At 45.3% G+C, this 24,439-nt stretch overlaps 1 protein-coding gene across 9 annotated transcripts in view; it reads left to right on the top strand.

The window, feature by feature from the left end:
- Positions 1-24,439, top strand: part of KIF21A (kinesin family member 21A) — an 820,176-nt gene that overhangs the window by 236,927 nt on the left and 558,810 nt on the right. For all 9 annotated transcript variants that reach the window (XM_078679965.1, XM_078679910.1, XM_078679946.1 and 6 more), the window contains exons 6-7: positions 4,936-5,103; positions 20,943-21,058. In XM_078679965.1, coding sequence (XP_078536091.1) covers positions 4,936-5,103; positions 20,943-21,058 — 284 coding nt within the window. The remainder of the gene's footprint in view (positions 1-4,935; positions 5,104-20,942; positions 21,059-24,439) is intronic.

Raw genomic sequence — 24,439 nt, 5'->3', positions numbered from 1 at the left:
TTTGAATTTGGTTCTCACTTTCTTTATGGTTCACCCGTTGAACTATTCCATAGTTGTCCCTTAAGGTTCCTAGCGTTTAAAATGATATTTTGGGTTGAAATCACTTCCGCAAGGAGGGTGAGTGAGTTGCAGGCTCTTAGGTCCAAGCCTCCTTTTACACGACTCCATGCTGATAAGATGGTTCTTAGGACCAGAGCTGCTTTCCTGCCTAAGATGGTCACTCCTTTCCACTTGGGGCAGTCCATCACTTTACCCACTTTCTGTCCTCCCCCTCACCCTTCCAAGGAGGAGGATAGAGTTCAGCACCTGGACCCCAAGAGAGCCTTCAGCTGCTACTTGGACAGAACCAATGACTCAAGGTTGGACAATCAACTCTTCATTGGTTATGGGGGCAAGATGAAGGGCAAGGATGTCCACAAAAGAACGCTGTCCAGGTGGATCATCCTCTGTATCAAGATCTGCTACGTCTTGGCCAGGAAGGAGCTTCCTTAACCCGTTGACCTTGACGTGACTTCCGCCGTGGTGCAGGTAATTTAGTGAGTGGGCGTATTTTGGATGGCCCCGGCCCATCCAACGCACACGCCCACTGTGACGTGGTGTCTTTGTGGTAGACATCTGCAAGGCGGCAACTTGGGCCTCCCTCCACACTTTTGCGAAGTACTATTGCTTGGATTCGGAGGTGAGGAGGGACGGACATTTTGCATGTTCTGTTCTGCAGGAATTTTTGGTATAGGCAGGCGCCCTCTGCCGGGAGCAGGACTGCTTGGAGATTCAATTCATAAGGTGAGGAATAGACATGCAGATGTATCCATCAGAAGAACAAGTTATCTACCTTCGGTAACACTATTTCTGGTGTATACAGTATCTGCCTGAGTATTCCTCATTTTTAGTGAATTTCTGTTGTTTTTAAAATTGTATTTCCTAAATGTTGCCTGTAATCTTTGACAGTTATTGTGAGTGGCTGTAAGTGGGTGTGTTAGTGGCTGTATGGTGTGTGAATGGGTGTGTGAGTGGTTTTGTGGGTGTGTGAGTGACTATGAATCGGTGAGTGGGCGTGTGAGTGGCTGTATGGGTTGGGGAGTAGGTGTGTGAATCACTGTATGGGTCAGCGAGTTTGTGTGTGAGTGACTGTGTGGGTCTGTGAGTGACTGCATCAGAATATCAATGGATCTGTGAGTGAGGGCTTGAGTGGCTAAATGGGTCTCTGAGTGAGTGCATGAGTGGATGCATCAGTCTGAGAGGGTGTGTAAATCTCTGAGTTGGTCAGTGGGTCTCAGTGGCTCTCTGAGTGGGTGTATCAGTGACTGCATCAGAATATCAATGGGTCTGTAAATGAGTGCATGAGTGTCTGAGGTCGCATTTCTACGACATCAAGGGTACCATGCTTTCTCTTCTTCCAGTAACAGTAGGTCAAATGGCGGAGGCATCCACCAGAGCATGACTTCTGTTCTTTGACAGGATATGATTGACCTAATCGAAGACACATCTTCTCTACAGTTACTGCAATTAGTTCTGGACACATATAGGTTTAAAGTCTTTCCACATTAGGACAGATCCCAAAGAGTTAATCATGGGCACAACAGTTCCAGGGCATGCCAAATTCCTCAGCTTAGTGCTGCTTGTCTCTTCTCGGGATTGCATCTTCATACTTTTCCCTCATCCTCCATTGCCTCCTTTCAATTTGTTCTCTACAGATGGAGATCGAGAAGCAGTGTAACTTCAAAACTCAAGGTCTGTTGAGAAACAGGTACACATAACACCTTAATTGAAAAAGGCATTCAGTTGGTCGGTCCAGAGGTGCAACATATCACCAAGACTCAGATTACAGATACCAAGATTTTTTAGATGATTTATGTGTGTTGCAGAGTCATCAATAGTGACTAGACTTAGGAACAAATCAAATAGGCCAAAAACAGAGGTTCCTCTAAAGAAGCATTAGCATACACAGTGAGCACTCTATATGCTTGCTTCCATTGGAAGAAGACACGAACACCTTATCAGGTTGCATATACTTGCTGCTGTCACCATGGATGAAACACCAGCGAGAAGGAGATTCCTGCGTGGTAGTCTCTGAAAGGCGTTTAGTGAACAGTAGTGTAGTGAATACAAACCTCTTTCCCATAAATCATTTCAGAAGGTAATATGTCGAGCAGAACAAGGATGTCATGTTGGAGTTCACGGGAGAAGGGAGGAGTATATCATTTAAAGGGGATGGGGTAGGATTGGGAGGCCTCCTTTTTATTCTCCACCCAAGTCGCTCAGACCATCTGCAGGCTACTGCTTGTATACAGACACCCAATCACCTCAAACCCTATCTGAGGCAGAGAGGAAACAAACAATACCAGTATATTATGCAGCCTGAATTGTACAAAAAAGGAGACAGTGGCAAATCAAATCAATGACTTTTCCCTGCTAAGGATCCTACTTTCTTTCTTTAAGCAAGTAGGGATGGGAGGGAGGACCACTAGGAGCTATAATGACTGGTATAACTAGCCTCTAACAATCTATACCACTAGAGAATTGACCTACTTCTATGTACTGATTGGTATTTGATAAAGACCACCTGTAAACTGAGGAATTTAGACTGGGATATGGTAACTTAAAATGTATGCCCCCTCAATGACAGAGAGGAAACGTTGGTAAGGAAATCAAAGAGAATAAAAAAATACATGTTTTTTCCTAATGGTGAACCAAACACATTTAATTTATTCCTAAGTAATTCATCTCTCCACAAAATTCCCTTGGGTTGGATCTGATTTTGTCTATGGAGGCCTACAGCACCCATCTGCCCATGAGGGGGAAAAGGCTGACTTAGGAAATCAATGCATATCATCGTACTGGAGCTGTGAGCCATTGGTAGAGGTCTGCAGGTATTTCTGCCAGCGACCATTGGCAGGAATCAGGACAGACTGACAAAAACTCAATGTTTTACATGAACAATTAAAGATGTACAATATCACCGGTCTTGTTGGAGGAATCATAACTACTCTGGAACTGGGCCGTGAATCATTATATCACCCTGAAGGCGGAACATTTGTCAGGGATCAAAAACCACTCTGCTGACACTCTAAGCAGACCAACAATAGAGTGTTAAGAGTGGGAACTAGATGAGAGATGGTGGATTGTGGTTTTTAGTCATTGGAGACTACTGGTGGGACAAGAAATGTGAGTTGCCCCAGTATTGGAACTTTCATAGATTCCCATGCTTTTGTATCATTCCCCGTCGTCGGAATGGGAGTCTCGGTAATAACAAAATACCATAGAGTAGGTACAAAAGAGAGAGGAAAGGCCTAGGCCTCATTCCCTTTTGTAGCATATCAGCCTCTTTTTGTAAAAGAGACCAAATATTAGGCATCAGCCAATCAGAAGAGCCTCACCCCTGGAACCTTCCTGAAGGAATCTCAGAGCCTCAGATTTTCTACCGCATGTAGGGATGGGAGGGATGACCACTAGGAGCTATAATGATGGTATAACTAGCCTCTAACAATCTATACCACTAGAGACTTGACCAGATGATATGCATTGATTTCCTAAGTCAGCTGTAGGCCTCCATAGACAAAATCAGATCCAACCCAAGGGAATTTTGTGGAGAGATGAATTACTTGGGAATAAATTAAATGCGTTTGGTTCACCATTAGGAAAAAACATGTATTTTTTTATTCTCTTTGATTTCCTTACCAACGTTTCCTCTCTGTCATTGAGGGGGCATACATTTTAAGTTACCATATCCCAGTCTAAATTCCTCAGTTTACAGGTGGTCTTTATCAAATACCAATCAGTACATAGAAGTAGGTCAATTCTACCGCACGTACAGCTAGCATTGGTAACTAAGTTTAAGGGGAAAGAGAATAGAATGCTCTTCATCATTCCGCAGGGCATGTTCTTAGGCTTTACCCAACCTCTAATTCCCCTCATTCTGTAGACAATCCGCAAGCTCAAACGAGAGACATGCTTAACTCATCCTGGTAGCTCTAGTGTGACCCAGACTGTTCTAGTTCACAGACATGTTTCACCTGACTTAAGACTCTCACCCTCTGGGAACACACCAACATCTGCAATCCAGATGCAAAAGCCAGATCCTCCATTATGACCCTGTGTTATTGAACTTGACAGCCTGTCCTGAATGCTTTCAATTTGCACCACTCAAGCTGCTTCGTAATGATAAACTCCCAGCACCATATACTCTTAATGGCAGCACTGCACTTACAATGTCTTAGAATGGACTTAGACACTGCAGGGGTACAGGGCTCATGCACCTGTACCCTCACCACTGGTATAGTGCACCCAGCTAGAGGGGTGACTGACCTATGCCAGGACAGTGGATTGGAGGCATGGCACACAGAGATGTGTGCCATGTCGACTCTTCACTTTGTTCTGCACCAAAACATGCAGCCTGTAAAGGTAGTGTGTGTGTGTAAAGGTGCAGGACCTCTAAGGGTGGCACAATAAGGGCTGCAGCCCTTAGAGGCCTTCTCTGGTCACAGTGCTCTGGGTACCTGTGGTACCATTTACCAGCGGCTGACCTGTGGCCAGAGATGCCAATTTGGTTTAGACATTAATGAAGTTTTAGGGAAAGAACATAGCCCCTGGGTACCTGATTAGCAGGAGCTCAGGGCACACTCAGTCAAAGCACATCAGCAATTCAGCAAATAGTGGGGGCAATCAAGCAGAAAGAGGGCCCTTTCTCATACATGTTGCCTGACGATTACTGGTGCTTAATGTTCTTTCTCTAAACGTGATGTGGTTTTTGGTCTTCTCTTGCTGCCAATATCGTCATGTTTGAAGTAGATACGCTTATTTCAGAAGAATAGTTTGACATACAATTGTATTTTGGTTTTGTGTTTGTCAGTTTTCTCTGCTGTATAAAAGAACATAGTTCATGCTGCTTAATCCTAATTTTAACTCTAAACTCTTCGTTCTCTGTGTTTCTTACAGGATAACGAGACTGATAACCGAATGATATCGGAATCTTCCCAGATGAGCGAATTTGAAACCCTTTCTGCCAAGTTTCATTTTGTGGATCTAGCGGGATCTGAGAGATTAAAGCGCACAGGAGCCACCGGAGAGCGGGCTAAGGAGGGGATTTCCATCAACTGTGGGCTGGTAAGTTGAAGTGATTTGTCTCCTCGGGCTGCTAATTAGTTTCTCTCTTTCTTGGCATCCTCTGTGCAATAATCCCGCCGTGCTAATCCTTAATGATGCAGCTCACAAAGGCTTCGGTGCCACAGCTCACAAAGGCCAATTTAAATTGGATGCAAGTAAGATTTCGGATCTTGGCAACATTTCTGCTAGTTTTTAATATTTTTATGGGAAATCATGTCGGTTGGGGTGCTATACTTTGGAAATATAACAAATCGATGTATTGGCGTGCTATTCGCTGATTTGGAAATACATGATCATTTTAATAACGAACATCCTCGCTTAAAATTACAATATGTCAGAAAGCTGTTGCATTTTAACCTAATGATGCTTGCATTTCAGTACACCCTACAGCCATAAACTTGACATATACAAAACTTTAACTTTAGTATTACATTTCTGGATTCTGTTCTGATGAACTATAAATGATGGTAGGCATTATACATGTACATGTATTAGGTCAGTACACTTTTTCAGTTATAATGTGGGTCTGTCTGCTTGAATTAAATCGCGCTGTCTGATATGGTGAAAATGATGAACCGCCGTCATTCTTTAGATAACACTAAATCCGTAAATAAACTATTTTTAGCTCTCATCTACAGACCTCTTCAGCTGCTTTCTGGCAAACAGGCTGCTTGTATTCAGTATAGGTTTAAAGTGGGCTTTGTATCAAAACATTGTTCATGATTTGATGACTTTCTAGTCCCTTTGTTCCCTTTCCCTAATTAAGTGGCCTTCCTCCCTCTTCTTGTTTGTCCCGTCCCAAAAGTCTTTTAGATTCACCATTTTATGATTAGATTAGTTGCATTCTTTCTTCCACTGCTGCCTTGAGGGAGCATTTTTTGATTTTTCTTTCAGCATTTCCTGGTAGTGTATTGCTTTCTTTGCCCTGTCCTGCAATCATTCGCACCTGGCATCTATGCCCTGACGGTCTTTCTGCTCTCCCACTTGTCTTTACTTGCCAGCCTTGCTCCCCGTTTTTTAAAGTATTGATTTTTTGTAAATGCAATTTCTAGTTTCCAAAGTGCCCCTCCCCCTCTGTATCTGATTATCAAACCCCCCCCCCCCCACACACTCATTCTTTGCTCTATAGTGGTATTAGTCCTTTTTGTTTTTTACTTTTTATTTCCCGAGGGTATGGAACATGCAGTGTCTCCAGGCTTTCCCCTTCTTTGTTTTTGATGCTCCTGCACACTTTTTATTTTTAATTTACAATTTCAAAATAGTTCTTGGCCGTGTAGCAACAATAAATTAGAAATGCCAATATGACCTCTAAGGAGTCATAAAGCATTAATATGTACTGGTGCCTTCCTGGAATGTTTTTCTATTAAAGAAAAAACATTCCAAGGTAGATGCTATGCGTGTGCATACATTGTTATAGGTGAACGTTTTAGAATGGATTTTCTCATGAAGAAAAAAACATTCCAAGATTGCCGCTGTGCATGTGCCGGTATCATGACGCACCTGCTACAATTTTCATGGAAGTCCAATGCCAATGGAAACAATCATCGGCAGAGCTAATGGGCCAGCACTTACCTTTCAAAGATGAGACCTGTTGGATTTGCTATTGCTTTTTATTCAGTGAATTACAGGTGCAGGCTGTTTGTAAGGTCTGCCCAGCCCTGTCAAGTTTCCCAGGTACCTGCATGAGGGTGCTGCTCCAATACATATTTTTTTCTTTGAATTCTGGGAACTGTAGTCTTCTTTACAGCATTATAAAACAGGACTACAAGTCCCAGAATTCAAAGAAAAAAACCTGGACTAGTGCATCAAATCACGCAACTATGAAACCTGACATCTATTGCTGATGATGATTAGTGGGCTTGGTGTTGTCACTTGTCCGTTCTTCCTTACCTTTTAACTGATTACCTCAAATGAAACCGCTTCTTTTGATCGATGTCTATCTTCAATTATCTCACAAATTGGCAGTCATTATAAAGGCATGTACTCTACTTGTATTGAGCCATTTCAGGGACAAGCCCTCGTAAAATTAAACTACGAGAATTAAAAAAGCAAGGAAAGTTTTAATCGTTGCATTAAACATAGCTCCTTTATCCTGTGGTGTTTTAGGCCTCAATTGCTCTACATCTATTTTTTCATAGTGTGTTATCAGGCAGAGAATCTAAAAAAAAGGGCATATTTTTAGCGAAAAGATTTTTTTTTTTGGCAGAATGGTCTTCTGTTTCCTGGGCCATCAGTCATCTGTCCAGATATTCTCAAAGGCCCCTGTAGATAGCGAAGAAGACAACTAAATGAATATGTAATTTGCTCATTAGGGTGGTTTCTGGTGACAAGGAATTTTCCAATATCAAAATGAGCATTTTTTAGAAATCGGTGACTCGGTAACTCTAGCACTGAACTCTGACAAGCAAAGATATGTGTTATGTCTTGTAATATTGACATAAAGTTTTTGGAAAAATGGTTGATGAGTCATCATGGAACTTGAAAGTTGTCAGAAAATCTGCCAGATGTTTGAAGTTACTGCCTTTCTCTAAACCCATCTCTCTCTTGCTTGGGGGTTTTTGTGGTTTTTGGGAGTCAGCCAAGATAGCAGAAGAAAGCACAACACTGTTTTCATCTCGTATATACATGTATATAATCGGTATTCTTATATCGCAGTCCTAGCCAAAGAGAAGTGGAGCACTGTACTTTGTGGGTTGTGTTGGCAGACAGTGTAATATCATGTACATCAAGTAGGGGTTTACATTTTTGAATTACATAATTAGCTTACATTTTTCATATGAAGCATTGATTTTCACATTTTTAGGCGCAGGGAAATTAAATGGTTTACCCAGAATTGCAAGACTTGGTCACGTTCCTATACTCAGTATACTGTGATTCGTTGACGAGTGGAGCCTCAAGAGGACTTGTATAGGCACCAGGGCAATTCATTTAGCCCTCTCCCTTGCTTGTATCAAAATAATCAGTAGTTGGACTTTGGAAAAAGAGGTAATGTATCCTCAACTCCTGTAGGACACCACTGCGTGCCTGTGGTAGGCTGCCTCTATTTCAAAACGGCTTACCTTTGTTTCAGATGCTTCAACAATCAACCTCAGCTTTATTTTGCTTGGGGGGGAGCAGCTTTATCTCCACAGATGTAACCTGTGGAGTACAGAGAAAGCTGATATCAGTACCGAAGTTTCACCTCATTAATCACAGCGGGGGCTTCTCCTCTTTGCATACTTTTACTGTCTGGAATGCGCTATAATAATATATTTGACTCCCTTTCTCACTAACTATCTTCAGGAAAAAGCTAAAGGACAGTTTGTCTGCAAAGGCAGAATTTCATAAAACAAGCACCAAGAGGCTCAGTCAGATGGTCTGGCCTTTATAGCTGCTTTCACCAATCTTTTAGCAAAACCTTCCAATTTTTGGTATTCTTTTGCTCTGCCTCCCTCACATTACATGCTTGCCATTTGTTTTATAACCATCATTTTATTGATTTTCAAAATATATGCGAACATTTGCACACAACAAACTTTACTGCTTTCACAGTAACGCCCCCTGTCTGGTGGCCGCCTTAAATAGCCTCACTTCCACATTAGTCCTTAAAAGTCACACCATTTGCCCCAGATTTTTTGGTGTTTGAGGGTAGCCCCTTGCGACTTAAACTTTTTCTCCTTTTCGGCACACCAGTCCATTGCCGCTCTGGGAACGTTGGCGGCTTTACCTCTCCCCAGTGTCTCGCAGTGTCCCACTTGGCCAATAGTGTTGCATTTCCATCCAGGAGGTGCTATCCACCTTATTGCATTTTTTTTTAAAGAAGGACGTGGTAGAGAGATAGTGACTTAAAATGAATTTACATTATAATTCAAACTATTTTTGCTCCCCACAAGAGTGGATGCCATTTTCTCCAGTCTGTCTCCTGAACAAATTCCCCAAGAAAGAAAAATGCATGCTGATCACTCTTGCTTGTGTCTTGTAAGGGCTAATGTTGGATTACTAGCTGATGCCTTTAGATATTCAGGATTCTCACTTACACATACTCTTCAACTGAAAGCTTTACTAGTTCCTCTACTTTCTCGTAGGCTAAGATGAATACTTGTTTAAGACCAATCCTTTCTGTTTCACCTCCGCCTTTCGATGTTTTTGAAAGTTTGTAACTGATGCTAACGCCCCTTTGCAAACATAATGTCAATGTGTTCCTCTAATCCGGGCATGGGCTGATCAAATAATATTAGCCAGAAAGATCAAGTCATTATACAGGACAACTTGCTCCCTCTTTTACAAGTTGGGTTTATATATAGAAGTATTTTTATGAGCCATTGTCACCACAAAGTCTTAATAGGACCATTTCTGGATGCAAATGAAATAGTGCCACACCAACTGAACAGTACTCTATAATACAAATAAATGAATGTGTGTGAAACAGTCTCTCGCAGTTATCCTGGCATCTCTTTCAATTCGAGTAAAGTACCCTTACCCTGCAGGCTTGGCTTGTGTAAGTCTAGGTATAGGTGTGTAAGATCTCCAGGCTGACATTCTTGAGTTTTTCCTTGCAGCAATATGACTTTCCACTAAAGCGGTCATAATTTTGTTTGTAGTGTGGCTTTGTGACTTTGCAGAGGATGCTCCAATTGTTTTTTTCTCTCTTTGTGTTGGTTTGAGAGTTGTTTAAAATGTAATCTAGCAGGACAGAATATCCAATTTCTGCTGCAAGGTCATTTAAAAAAAGCTGTCTTCTGGAAGACTATCATAAAATGTGTTATGATAGGCAAGCTCTTGGATAGAACATTATGCTAAAACTAGGCAAAACGTGTTTGATTCCCATCAAGGGATGTGCATTAATTGGACTACTGCTTGACCTCCATCCAAATTGACATGCCCTGCTACACAGAAAAATTCTCTCTACATGAACTTTACCTGTCTCCTCTTTGAGGATGGTGTTGGAATTAGACCCTTCTGAGACAGATTAAATACCTCCTTAGATGTTGAAAAAGTTGTAGTGGTGGACAGATCCATCTAACTTTCAGTAGGACCCGTCATTTCTCATGAGTCTCACCAAAGTTCTGTTTATAATTTATTCTTCAGCCTCCTGTTGGATAGTCGAGCGGTAACCCTTAAGTGTCTCTTTGTCCAAAAATAAATCTCTGCTTCAGTTAAACATTTTTGAGTGCAGAGTAGTACAAATCTCGAGGCTTTGTTTCACAATTAGGGCCAAATGTTCAGGTATTGACAGACCGTAGATTTTCAATCAATTATATTAGCTGACAGGAAAGGGCTCATCACCTTTCAACAGAGATGTATTTATGTAATGGTTTTGGCATTGCGTCATTAGGTATTTCAGTTAGCAATGAATTTGGATTGGTAGCAAAAAGTTTATGCTAACAGACCTAAGTAAGTTTAGTTTACAGAGGTGAAAGAAGATCTTTGTTTTCTTGGGTCCAAATAGTAAACTTAGTGCCATCCCAAAAGAATTCTGTATAACTGCTTCAATATCTGATAGAGACATTGTGCCTCAAATTCCTTAACTTTTGAATTCTCCCCAGGCGTCAGACTGGATTCTGAAATTTTTCTGCAGTACTTCTGCACACCTGGGTAAATACCTCTTAGACTCCACATCGTTCGCAGAATGGAGAGGATGGGTAGGGTGTTAAGGAATCTGTGGCTAGACTATGTCTCTACCAGATAATGCGTTACCAAAGGTAAGAAATTTGTTCAGCACAACCTCATCTCGTGAGATGAACGTTCATAGCAGAGGTACACTGACTCTTGCTTGCTGTGCATGCTAATAAAGGAGTTCAGCCATTGTATGTACAGCACACATCAACCGACCCTGGTTCCGCAGATTTGATTTCCCTGAAATCCAGTATTTAATCTGTTCCTTTTTCAGATTCACAGACTGTTAAGTCTCTTGCCCATTGAGAAGGACATATGGTTGTCATTTCGATGAATTCAATTCTCGAAGTATATGTGCTCAATACTACTTAATCAAATAATTTGAGAACCTACATTTAAGAAAAGAGGCCTTTTTGCAGTGTCCCCTCCACTTTTTGCCCAGAGGTGGACTACTAGATGCTGGTTTTCAAGTCTGACAGTGCAGTGGCGCCTGCTAACCAGGCCCCAGTGCTCTTTCCCCCAAAACTGATATATGTGAATTGGTAACCCCATTTGGCAAAGACTTATACCTCCCCCCCGCCAATAAGCCCCTAGTATATGGTACCAGTGGTACCCAGTGCTTTGGTGGTAAAGGGGTCATCAGGGCTTGCAGCACTGTTTGCGCCGCTCTGAGTAATTCAAGTAAACTACTGACAGCAGGCCTGCCATTGCAGACTGCAGGAACAGTGTAAACAGCTCCATTTGTGTGGTAAGGTCAAAGCGCTATCTTTCATATGTCAGTCACCCCTAAAGAAGGCCTCCTCAGCCCAGGAGGCAGGGTGCCTTATATCAAAAGTGTCGCCATGTAAGTGCAAGCTTATATGTCCCTATTTTGGCCCCTACCATTGAAGTACACTATAAGTGATAGACGGTCTATAGGATAACATGAAATTTCACCCTTGCTAGCTCCATTATGGCTAAATATGTTGTGTTTGGTATCAAACAGCGTGACTTCTCACCCCTGACCTGAATCTTTTGCCAAGAGCGATGTGGCATGCACCCAGGTGACTACCTTAGATGTTGCCCACCTGGTTTCCCCCGCTTTTCTGGGCTCTGGTTGGCAGCCCGCACTTGCTGCAGCCAAGACAGGATTCTGACCTCCTGCCTGGCAGTGTGAGCATTCCCAGGAGTCAGAAATAAAGGCTTGGATAAGGAGGAGGTCACACCTCCTCCTTCTCAGTAAGGCTAGTGAAGTGGCACATCAAGGTGATGAGCTTCAAAGCTTTCATTGCCTCTCGTGTGCAACAAGGCTGCCTCCCGAAGGAATAAACAGCCATCTCTCTGCCCCAGGCATGTTTGCTCCTGGACTGGTGGAAGATTAGGCATGCAGGAGGTGTATACCCCAGAAGGCTAGCCATGCCTCTAGGGTGGGCTGCCTGGTCTGTACAGCTAAGCAAGTCTTCTGCCATTTTTAAAAGTAGTAGAAATATTGGGTTCTGGGTAGAAAAGGTAACCTAACCTGCAGATGTGGTCACGTCAGCAGCAGATTAGGTGCAGGGACTAGCAGGCCATTGGCTACTTGCTCCCACACCTCTAACTCCCTAAATCTAAGATTCAAGGGACACCCCTGACAGGCACCAGAACATCAGGTCTGATCCAACTTGAGTCAAAGAGTACAAACCAGATTCCAGAGACGACAACAACAGGACTTTGAACAAAGTAAAAGAGTGAAACTGCACCTGTAGCAACACTCCTGGAACTGCTTTATCTAGGGTGATCCTAGGCTAGAGTCGGTTGCCTCAGTCTGTTCCCCTGTGAGAGCCAGAAGCAACCTCAGATTCCCTTGGACTAGTCCTATACAAACTGCAAGTAAATCAATGCTCTGAATCCAAAGAGTCCCTGGCCATCGGGCCCACTGGGGGATCGCCCAAAAGCAATGGTCCAGTGCATTGTCGGAATGGTAGTCCCGCCTTCAACAAAGTTTGAGGCGGCTATGGTGTTTCCCTGGACCACCAGACGTCAAAGAAGCTTCCTGCTGAGCTTACTGCTACCAAGGCATGTTGGCCACTTGTCCAGCAACTGACCCCTTCACTCGACACTGCATCTAGAGGACACTACATAAAACCTGCATCCAACGTGAGCAGCAATGTGGTTGTCGGAATTTTGCACCCTGCTCTCCAGCAGCAATGTGTAAGGGGTGATATCGGCTTCCCCGCGGATCCAATTGAGCACCAGGGACAGCAAGGACAACTCTGCACCCGGGCTCCACAGGGCAGGTAAAATTGAACTGACTGTCGTTTCCTCGTCCTGGGACCCGCAGCACTTATACCCTGTAAAGTTCCCTGCAACTCGAGCTGCAGCTGACCGAGTAGTTTTTACCATTGACCGCAATTGGATAGTATTATGTTGCACTGATTTTATATTGCTTCTAAAATCTATAACTCCGGTTATATGAATATGATCAAGTTCGTTTTGGTGTCTAAATTTAAGATTAACATCTGCTTTTCTTTGATCAATTGGTGTCAGATTTCTATCAAGTCTTTTAAATTACTTATCGTCCATGTTGGTACTCTAAAATGCTTAACACATGTTCCTGTAATAAAGCCTGACTGCTCTTTGCACACTACCAGGAGTGAACTGTGGATTTATTATTGTGAAAGTAAGGACCGTTTGGGGTCTGTGATAGTATTACATGGTGAAGCCTAACCAGCATCACCACATAATACTCCACCTTCCTACATTACCTACAGATATATAGAACATTAAGAATTTGTCTAAAAAATCATCTCATTCATTTACGTTGTAGAATTGCTTATTTTGCAGTGTAACCTTTGCCTTGAAAAACTAAGATTCAAAATCAAATAGTTATCATACATTTGTGTGCCGTTATAATTTGAAAAAAACAACAAGTGATGGACTGAATGTGGATCAATGTCACACACTCCCCCAGTCAAAAGATCTGGGCCCAAATCCATCGTTTTTTTGCACTCCACACCACCCTGGGTCAGATAATGGCTTTATGCAAATCAGCTCTGACCCTGTTGCCCCATGGGAACAGTCCAGTCCGAACTACAACAGCCATATCTTTCCCAGACCGGAATCAAGCATCCGAGGACCGGACCGGTTTCGAGGTAACACCTCTCTTCAGCCCGGCTAGCTTGACTCCAAGTGGTGTGGAGTGCCTGGGACCCACGTCTGGGCATCCCCAGCGCACTTAGGGCGGCAATTGCAAAAAACAACAAGTGATGGACTGAATGTGGATCAATGTCACACACTCCCCCAGTCAAAAGATCTGGGCCCAAATCCATCGTTTTTTTGCACTCCACACCACCCTGGGTCAGATAATGGCTTTATGCAAATCAGCTCTGACCCTGTTGCCCCATGGGAACAGTCCAGTCCGAACTACAACAGCCATATCTTTCCCAGACCGGAATCAAGCATCCGAGGACCGGACCGGTTTCGAGGTAACACCTCTCTTCAGCCCGGCTAGCTTGACTCCAAGTGGTGTGGAGTGCCTGGGACCCACGTCTGGGCATCCCCAGCGCACTTAGGGCGGCAATTGCAAAAAACAACAAGTGATGGACTGAATGTGGATCAATGTCACACACTCCCCCAGTCAAAAGATCTGGGCCCAAATCCATCGTTTTTTTGCACTCCACACCACCCTGGGTCAGATAATGGCTTTATGCAAATCAGCTCTGACCCTGTTGCCCCATGGGAACAGTCCAGTCCGAACTACAACAGCCATATCTTTCCCAGACCGGAATCAAGCATCCGAGGACCGGACCGGTTTCGAGGTAACACCTCTCTTCAGCCCGGCTAGCTTGACTCCAAGTGGTGTGGAGTGCCTGGGACCCACGTCTGGGCATCCCCAGCGCACTTAGGGCGGCAATTGCAAAAAACAACAAGTGATGGACTGAATGTGGATCAATGTCACACACTCCCCCAGTCAAAAGATCTGGGCCCAAATCCATCGTTTTTTGCACTCCACACCACCCTGGGTCAGATAATGGCTTTATGCAAATCAGCTCTGACCCTGTTGCCCCATGGGAACAGTCCAGTCCGAACTACAACAGCCATATCTTTCCCAGACCGGAATCAAGCATCCGAGGACCGGACCGGTTTCGAGGTAACACCTCTCTTCAGCCCGGCTAGCTTGACTCCAAGTGGTGTGGAGTGCCTGGGACCCACGTCTGGGCATCCCCAGCGCACTTAGGGCGGCAATTGCAAAAAACAACAAGTGATGGACTGAATGTGGATCAATGTCACACACTCCCCCAGTCAAAAGATCTGGGCCCAAATCCATCGTTTTTTTGCACTCCACACCACCCTGGGTCAGATAATGGCTTTATGCAAATCAGCTCTGACCCTGTTGCCCCATGGGAACAGTCCAGTCCGAACTACAACAGCCATATCTTTCCCAGACCGGAATCAAGCATCCGAGGACCGGACCGGTTTCGAGGTAACACCTCTCTTCAGCCCGGCTAGCTTGACTCCAAGTGGTGTGGAGTGCCTGGGACCCACGTCTGGGCATCCCCAGCGCACTTAGGGCGGCAATTGCAAAAAACAACAAGTGATGGACTGAATGTGGATCAATGTCACACACTCCCCCAGTCAAAAGATCTGGGCCCAAATCCATCGTTTTTTTGCACTCCACACCACCCTGGGTCAGATAATGGCTTTATGCAAATCAGCTCTGACCCTGTTGCCCCATGGGAACAGTCCAGTCCGAACTACAACAGCCATATCTTTCCCAGACCGGAATCAAGCATCCGAGGACCGGACCGGTTTCGAGGTAACACCTCTCTTCAGCCCGGCTAGCTTGACTCCAAGTGGTGTGGAGTGCCTGGGACCCACGTCTGGGCATCCCCAGCGCACTTAGGGCGGCAATTGCAAAAAACAACAAGTGATGGACTGAATGTGGATCAATGTCACACACTCCCCCAGTCAAAAGATCTGGGCCCAAATCCATCGTTTTTTTGCACTCCACACCACCCTGGGTCAGATAATGGCTTTATGCAAATCAGCTCTGACCCTGTTGCCCCATGGGAACAGTCCAGTCCGAACTACAACAGCCATATCTTTCCCAGACCGGAATCAAGCATCCGAGGACCGGACCGGTTTCGAGGTAACACCTCTCTTCAGCCCGGCTAGCTTGACTCCAAGTGGTGTGGAGTGCCTGGGACCCACGTCTGGGCATCCCCAGCGCACTTAGGGCGGCAATTGCAAAAAACAACAAGTGATGGACTGAATGTGGATCAATGTCACACACTCCCCCAGTCAAAAGATCTGGGCCCAAATCCATCGTTTTTTTGCACTCCACACCACCCTGGGTCAGATAATGGCTTTATGCAAATCAGCTCTGACCCTGTTGCCCCATGGGAACAGTCCAGTCCGAACTACAACAGCCATATCTTTCCCAGACCGGAATCAAGCATCCGAGGACCGGACCGGTTTCGAGGTAACACCTCTCTTCAGCCCGGCTAGCTTGACTCCAAGTGGTGTGGAGTGCCTGGGACCCACGTCTGGGCATCCCCAGCGCACTTAGGGCGGCAATTGCAAAAAACAACAAGTGATGGACTGAATGTGGATCAATGTCACACACTCCCCCAGTCAAAAGATCTGGGCCCAAATCCATCGTTTTTTTGCACTCCACACCACCCTGGGTCAGATAATGGCTTTATGCAAATCAGCTCTGACCCTGTTGCCCCATGGGAACAGTCCAGTCCGAACTACAACAGCCATATCTTTCCCAGACCGGAATCAAGCATCCGAGGACCGGACCGGTTTCGAGGTAACACCTCTCTTCAGCCCGGCTAGCTTGACTCCAAGTGGTGTGGAGTGCCTGGGACCCACGTCTGGGCATCCCCAGCGCACTTAGGGCGGCAATTGCAAAAAACAACAAGTGATGGACTGAATGTGGATCAATGTCACACACTCCCCCAGTCAAAAGATCTGGGCCCAAATCCATCGTTTTTTTGCACTCCACACCACCCTGGGTCAGATAATGGCTTTATGCAAATCAGCTCTGACCCTGTTGCCCCATGGGAACAGTCCAGTCCGAACTACAACAGCCATATCTTTCCCAGACCGGAATCAAGCATCCGAGGACCGGACCGGTTTCGAGGTAACACCTCTCTTCAGCCCGGCTAGCTTGACTCCAAGTGGTGTGGAGTGCCTGGGACCCACGTCTGGGCATCCCCAGCGCACTTAGGGCGGCAATTGCAAAAAACAACAAGTGATGGACTGAATGTGGATCAATGTCACACACTCCCCCAGTCAAAAGATCTGGGCCCAAATCCATCGTTTTTTTGCACTCCACACCACCCTGGGTCAGATAATGGCTTTATGCAAATCAGCTCTGACCCTGTTGCCCCATGGGAACAGTCCAGTCCGAACTACAACAGCCATATCTTTCCCAGACCGGAATCAAGCATCCGAGGACCGGACCGGTTTCGAGGTAACACCTCTCTTCAGCCCGGCTAGCTTGACTCCAAGTGGTGTGGAGTGCCTGGGACCCACGTCTGGGCATCCCCAGCGCACTTAGGGCGGCAATTGCAAAAAACAACAAGTGATGGACTGAATGTGGATCAATGTCACACACTCCCCCAGTCAAAAGATCTGGGCCCAAATCCATCGTTTTTTTGCACTCCACACCACCCTGGGTCAGATAATGGCTTTATGCAAATCAGCTCTGACCCTGTTGCCCCATGGGAACAGTCCAGTCCGAACTACAACAGCCATATCTTTCCCAGACCGGAATCAAGCATCCGAGGACCGGACCGGTTTCGAGGTAACACCTCTCTTCAGCCCGGCTAGCTTGACTCCAAGTGGTGTGGAGTGCCTGGGACCCACGTCTGGGCATCCCCAGCGCACTTAGGGCGGCAATTGCAAAAAACAACAAGTGATGGACTGAATGTGGATCAATGTCACACACTCCCCCAGTCAAAAGATCTGGGCCCAAATCCATCGTTTTTTTGCACTCCACACCACCCTGGGTCAGATAATGGCTTTATGCAAATCAGCTCTGACCCTGTTGCCCCATGGGAACAGTCCAGTCCGAACTACAACAGCCATATCTTTCCCAGACCGGAATCAAGCATCCGAGGACCGGACCGGTCCTCGGATGCTTGATTCCGGTCTGGGAAAGATATGGCTGTTGTAGTTCGGACTGGACTGTTCCCATGGGGCAACAGGGTCAGAGCTGATTTGCATAAAGCCATTATCTGACCCAGGGTGATGTGGAGTGCAAAAAAACGATGGATTTGCGCCCAGATCTTTTGACTGGGGGAGTGTGTGACATTGATCCACATTCAGTCCATCACTTGTTGTTTTTTGCAATTGCCGCCCTAAGTGCGCTGGGGATGCCCAGACGTGGGTCCCAGGCACTCCACACCACTTGGAGTCAAGCTAGCCGGGCTGAAGAGAGGTGTTACCTCGAAACCGGTCCGGTCCTCGGATGCTTGATTCCGGTCTGGGAAAGATATGGCTGTTGTAGTTCGGACTGGACTGTTCCCATGGGGCAACAGGGTCAGAGCTGATTTGCATAAAGCCATTATCTGACCCAGGGTGATGTGGAGTGCAAAAAAACGATGGATTTGCGCCCAGATCTTTTGACTGGGGGAGTGTGTGACATTGATCCACATTCAGTCCATCACTTGTTGTTTTTTGCAATTGCCGCCCTAAGTGCGCTGGGGATGCCCAGACGTGGGTCCCAGGCACTCCACACCACTTGGAGTCAAGCTAGCCGGGCTGAAGAGAGGTGTTACCTCGAAACCGGTCCGGTCCTCGGATGCTTGATTCCGGTCTGGGAAAGATATGGCTGTTGTAGTTCGGACTGGACCGTTCCCATGGGGCAACAGGGTCAGAGCTGATTTGCATAAAGCCATTATCTGACCCAGGGTGATGTGGAGTGCAAAAAAACGATGGATTTGCGCCCAGATCTTTTGACTGGGGGAGTGTGTGACATTGATCCACATTCAGTCCATCACTTGTTGTTTTTTGCAATTGCCGCCCTAAGTGCGCTGGGGATGCCCAGACGTGGGTCCCAGGCACTCCACACCACTTGGAGTCAAGCTAGCCGGGCTGAAGAGAGGTGTTACCTCGAAACCGGTCCGGTCCTCGGATGCTTGATTCCGGTCTGGGAAAGATATGGCTGTTGTAGTTCGGACTGGACCGTTCCCATGGGGCAACAGGGTCAGAGCTGATTTGCATAAAGCCATTATCTGACCCAGGGTGATGTGGAGTGCAAAAAAACGATGGATTTGCGCCCAGATCTTTTGACTGGGGGAGTGTGTGACATTGATCCACATTCAGTCCATCACTTGTTGTTTTTTGCAATTGCCGCCCTAAGTGCGCTGGGGATGCCCAGACGTGGGTCCCAGGCACTCCACACCACTTGGAGTCAAGCTAGCCGGGCTGAAGAGAGGTGTTACCTCGAAACCGGTCCGGTCCTCGGATGCTTGATTCCGGTCTGGGAAAGATATGGCTGTTGTAGTTCGGACTGGACTGTTCCCATGGGGCAACAGGGTCAGAGCTGATTTGCATAAAGCCATTATCTGACCCAGGGTGATGTGGAGTGCAAAAAAACGATGGATTTGCGCCCAGATCTTTTGACTGGGGGAGTGTGTGACATTGATCCACATTCAGTCCATCACTTGTTGTTTTTTGCAATTGCCGCCCTAAGTGCGCTGGGGATGCCCAGACGTGGGTCCCAGGCACTCCACACCACTTGGAGTCAAGCTAGCCGGGCTGAAGAGAGGTGTTACCTCGAAACCGGTCCGGTCCTCGGATGCTTGATTCCGGTCTGGGAAAGATATGGCTGTTGTAGTTCGGACTGGACTGTTCCCATGGGGCAACAGGGTCAGAGCTGATTTGCATAAAGCCATTATCTGACCCAGGGTGATGTGGAGTGCAAAAAAATCGATGGATTTGCGCCCAGATCTTTTGACTGGGGGAGTGTGTGACATTGATCCACATTCAGTCCATCACTTGTTGTTTTTTGCAATTGCCGCCCTAAGTGCGCTGGGGATGCCCAGACGTGGGTCCCAGGCACTCCACACCACTTGGAGTCAAGCTAGCCGGGCTGAAGAGAGGTGTTACCTCGAAACCGGTCCGGTCCTCGGATGCTTGATTCCGGTCTGGGAAAGATATGGCTGTTGTAGTTCGGACTGGACTGTTCCCATGGGGCAACAGGGTCAGAGCTGATTTGCATAAAGCCATTATCTGACCCAGGGTGATGTGGAGTGCAAAAAAACGATGGATTTGCGCCCAGATCTTTTGACTGGGGGAGTGTGTGACATTGATCCACATTCAGTCCATCACTTGTTGTTTTTTGCAATTGCCGCCCTAAGTGCGCTGGGGATGCCCAGACGTGGGTCCCAGGCACTCCACACCACTTGGAGTCAAGCTAGCCGGGCTGAAGAGAGGTGTTACCTCGAAACCGGTCCGGTCCTCGGATGCTTGATTCCGGTCTGGGAAAGATATGGCTGTTGTAGTTCGGACTGGACTGTTCCCATGGGGCAACAGGGTCAGAGCTGATTTGCATAAAGCCATTATCTGACCCAGGGTGATGTGGAGTGCAAAAAAACGATGGATTTGCGCCCAGATCTTTTGACTGGGGGAGTGTGTGACATTGATCCACATTCAGTCCATCACTTGTTGTTTTTTGTTATAATTTGAAAATCAAAGAATTCTTAGGAAATTAAATCTATGTATGATTTAGAGATCTTGCAAACACCTGAACTAAAACTCCTGAAATTTGCTGTCGGTAAATGAATTGTGCTATGGTATTTGAATTGTTTTTGGGTGACTCTATACGGCTTCCATGTGAACTCATTATGAGCTGCTGCTTGGAATAATTGTTATTGTAGCTTTACAGTTTTTTTTGTTCAATTTCTTCTGTCTAGCGATATTTGGAAATGTATCTATTTGCTGTTATATCCTTATATTGTTTGACAAAGCTAATGTTGGTCCTACAAAACTTGTACATTTGTTGGCACTTGCGTAGCTATTGCAGATGTGCCCCTAACTTACAAACACATGCTTTGCTTACTTATGGCAAGGACAGACCAAGGTATATGTGGGGCCTGAATACCACCACATTTATGAGTCGTAGAGGATTGCATTTATCCATGGGAACAAATATTTTCCCCATGAGAAACCTGGCATTTTTCCTTTGATGTAGAAACAGTATTTCATATTTAATGCTGTAAACTCCTACCCTCGGTTGAGGCATTAAAAACATCTTTTCTTGTTTCGTTTAGTTGGCACTTGGCAATGTTATAAGTGCACTGGGTGATAAGAGCAAGAGAGCTACACACGTACCATACAGAGATTCAAAACTGACAAGATTGCTTCAAGACTCTCTTGGAGGGAACAGGTAAGATATGCTTAGACCCTCATCATCATATAACAGAAATCTCGGTATAATGTAGTATACATCTTTTTGTTTCTTTAACTATTTTATAATCTCAATAAAAATAAAAGTGTATTCAAAGATTTTATTTACTTATTTATCTTTATTTTGGCATGAAAAATCAAATGTTTGTTATCTGGTAGTGATTAATGTGAGAGGACATCACACTATATTAGATTTGTCCTACAGTTACTTATGTCTCCTTCGTTCTTGGGCTCTGATTAGCACAGATACTTGCAAAGCCCGCTAGTCAACCACGTTTTTTTTCTGTTTCATGAAACACTGACACCAAATAAAGTGTTCCATGGGTATTCTTGTCCCCTTCACTTTCAATGTAATATTCCCTTGTTACGTGGTGTCCTAGCTTCACCAGTCTGAGGGCATGTTGTCCAAAATCCCTCATCAGTACAGAAAATTCAGAGGCTACTCCAGTGTGCTGGCGTATAGACTGCAACAGTTTCCCTAACCATTGCAACAGTCACCCGATTCCTTAAAAGGCTGGGGACAATTGTCTGGCAGGCAACAAGCTGGCTAGAGGGGGCATCAGTCCTCCCTGTCTTTTTTGGCAAACGCCACTAAGCCACTTTAGTTTGTCCTTAGTAGTGCATACCCATCCAGGGTGCCAATCATTCACATCTGGGTCATACAAATTGTTCAGTGTAGCTACTCCCCACCATTTCTTTTGCTCTGTCAAATTTTCCCCCAACATCCGACCGACTGTTAAAGGAGCATCTCTCCATTCTCTTACAAGAGCAAGAGGTGCGAATGTTGCTCTCCAAGGGTTCTATTGGGAGGGTTGCAGACTCGGATAAAGGAAATGGTTATTACTCTCTAAATTTCCTTGTACCAAAAAAGGACAGAGGCCTCTGACCTAAATTGGACATTCGACCGCTCAATACATTCCTGCAGAAGGACACATTCAAAATGCTCACACTAGTCCAGATCTATACTGTTGTAAATTTAGGAGCCTGTATGATGTCTTTGGGTCTGCAGGACATGCATTTCCATATACCTGTTCTGCAGTCCCACAGATGTTATCTGCGCTTCAAGGTCTGCCAAAATCTATTTCAGTTTGCAGTGGTCCCCTTTGGCCTAACCAGTGCCACTTGGGTGTTCACAAAAGTGATGGCAGTAGTTGTGGCACTCCTTTAAAGTTTGGGGATACCAGTTTTCCCCTACCTCAATGACTGGCTTTTGAAGGGGGGCTCTCCACAGTCAGTTGTAGGCCACCTTGAGATTACGGTAAACTTTGTGACATCGTTGGGGTTCACAATCAGTGAGTCAAAGTCGCACCTAATTCCTTTGTAAAAGCTGTTGTTCAGGATATTCTACTATAATCCCAGTATTTCAGCCTCAGTTCTGGATCTTTGTGAGACCAGTTCTGAGGCTTCTTGGCCTCCTAGCCTCCTGCATTTTCTAATCAGGTGGCATATGTGGGCTCTGCAATGGAATCTGATTTCCATTGGGCTCAACACCAAAGAAATTTACTGGATGCCGGTCTAATTTCAGAAGAGACAACTCACGTTTTTCAATGGCAGCTGCTCAAACGCACTTTGTCCAGCGGTAGGCTCCTCTCCCTTCCCTAGCCAGAGCTAACAGTTTTAACGGACATGTCATTAATTGGTTGGGAAGTCCATCTATGGCAGGTGGAGATCAGAGGATTCTGGTCTCTGATGGAAGCCCCACTGCATATCTGACTGTTGTAGCCATGAGCCACCCATCTGGCCCTGTAAGCCTTCCTGCCATCCCTCAAGAAGCACCATGGGGTATTGCAATAAGCAGGGCATAATGGGGTCCTGGGTGCTGTAGCAGGAGGCTCTGTACCTGGAGTTGGTTGGTGAATCATTGCAATCCCTGATAGAGAACCAGTTGGCTTGATCCTTAAATGCCAGATTGGATGCTCTAAGGAGGCAAAGTTTGACAAATCAAGAACGGTGCCTGCGTCCCAAGGTGGTGCAGGCACCATCTGACAGTTGGGAGAACCCGATCTAGATATTTTCTTTCTGCCCCTGATGCTCCTTTTCGAGTTCTGAAAGATATCAGTAACTAGGCCCATGTTATTCTGTTGGCTCTGGATTTGGACCAGGAGAGTGTGGTACATGGGAATTCTGGGATTGAGAATCTGTCCTCTGATCAGACTGCCACTTCACAAGGATCTCCCGCTTCAGCAACAGGTCAGGATCCTCCTTCTGAATCTACACAATCTACACCTCCATGCGTTTAGATTGGACGACGGCAGTTGGCTGTATTTGATCTGCCCCCTGAAGTGCAAGATGTCATCTTAACCGCTAGACGGCCTTCCACAAAGTCTATTTATGCTGGGTTCTATGACAGTTGTAGTTAAACAAGGGAACCCTCTAGGTAGTTAAGGACCTAGGGTAGCAATTTATAAACATAACAATGTTCCTTAACGCATTTAGTAACAACAATTCAGTAAAGTATAATCAACAATGTGAACTATAAGGCAAAAAAGTGTCCAGCCGGACACAATATCTATTTAGTATAGTGGTAAAAAAGATGTTTAAGAGCAAGGAATACAGTGGAATACAATCCTGTATCCAGTACAAGAAGGTAGAAATAGAAAAAAAACTTAAACACAAGGAAATATTCAGGCAGAAAAAAATTGGATGCTGGTGATTAGAAATAAAGCATGTCAAAGCTATCCATACATAGTTAACACACAGGTGAAACACATTGGGAAACAAGTGTGTAACTATTTAACTGGTCGACGGCTTTTGTGGACAGGTTTGTGGCCTAGTTTGGTAGTTGTAAGATCTAGTCTTTACATGCCGCACTGTCTGATGTTCTTTTGTTTGTTTTGTATTTGGCACACAGAGGTCTTGCAGTGGCCACTACGACAGCCCTTGTGACCTTTTTGTATTGATAGGACCATCGTCCTTGGGGCCTTGGGTAATCACTTGCTGTGATGTGCTATATAAAAGGTTTGATACATGGTTCCTCCCAAACAATTGTGATGACACAGTGGTACCTTAATTTGGTTGTAATATTGTCACATTCAATCCCTATGAGCTGATACATAGCTGCTGGCTAGGTCTCTTGACTTTGAAGACTTCTCTTCCTCATAGTGATTTTTTAACTTCTTGCAAGAGTGAGCTTATCTCTGCCACCACCCTACGCCACCTTTTTTCCAGACAAACTAATGTTGAAAACACAGTCTGCCCTCTTTCCTAAAGTTGTGATTCCTTTTCACGTTGGGCCGTCTATCACCCTGCCACCCTTATTTGCCCCTCCTAACCCCTCGAAAGAGGAGAGGCTTCATTGGCTGAACCTCAAAAGATATTACGTTTTTATATTGATCGCAGCAAGGAACACCGGGTGGATGAT

This window comes from Lissotriton helveticus, chromosome 1_1, assembly GCF_964261635.1.
Source record: "Lissotriton helveticus chromosome 1_1, aLisHel1.1, whole genome shotgun sequence".
Lineage (NCBI taxonomy): Eukaryota > Metazoa > Chordata > Amphibia > Caudata > Salamandridae > Lissotriton > Lissotriton helveticus.
The sequence above is the reverse complement of the archived record's forward strand: the minus strand, read 5'-3'. Positions and strand labels throughout refer to the sequence as shown.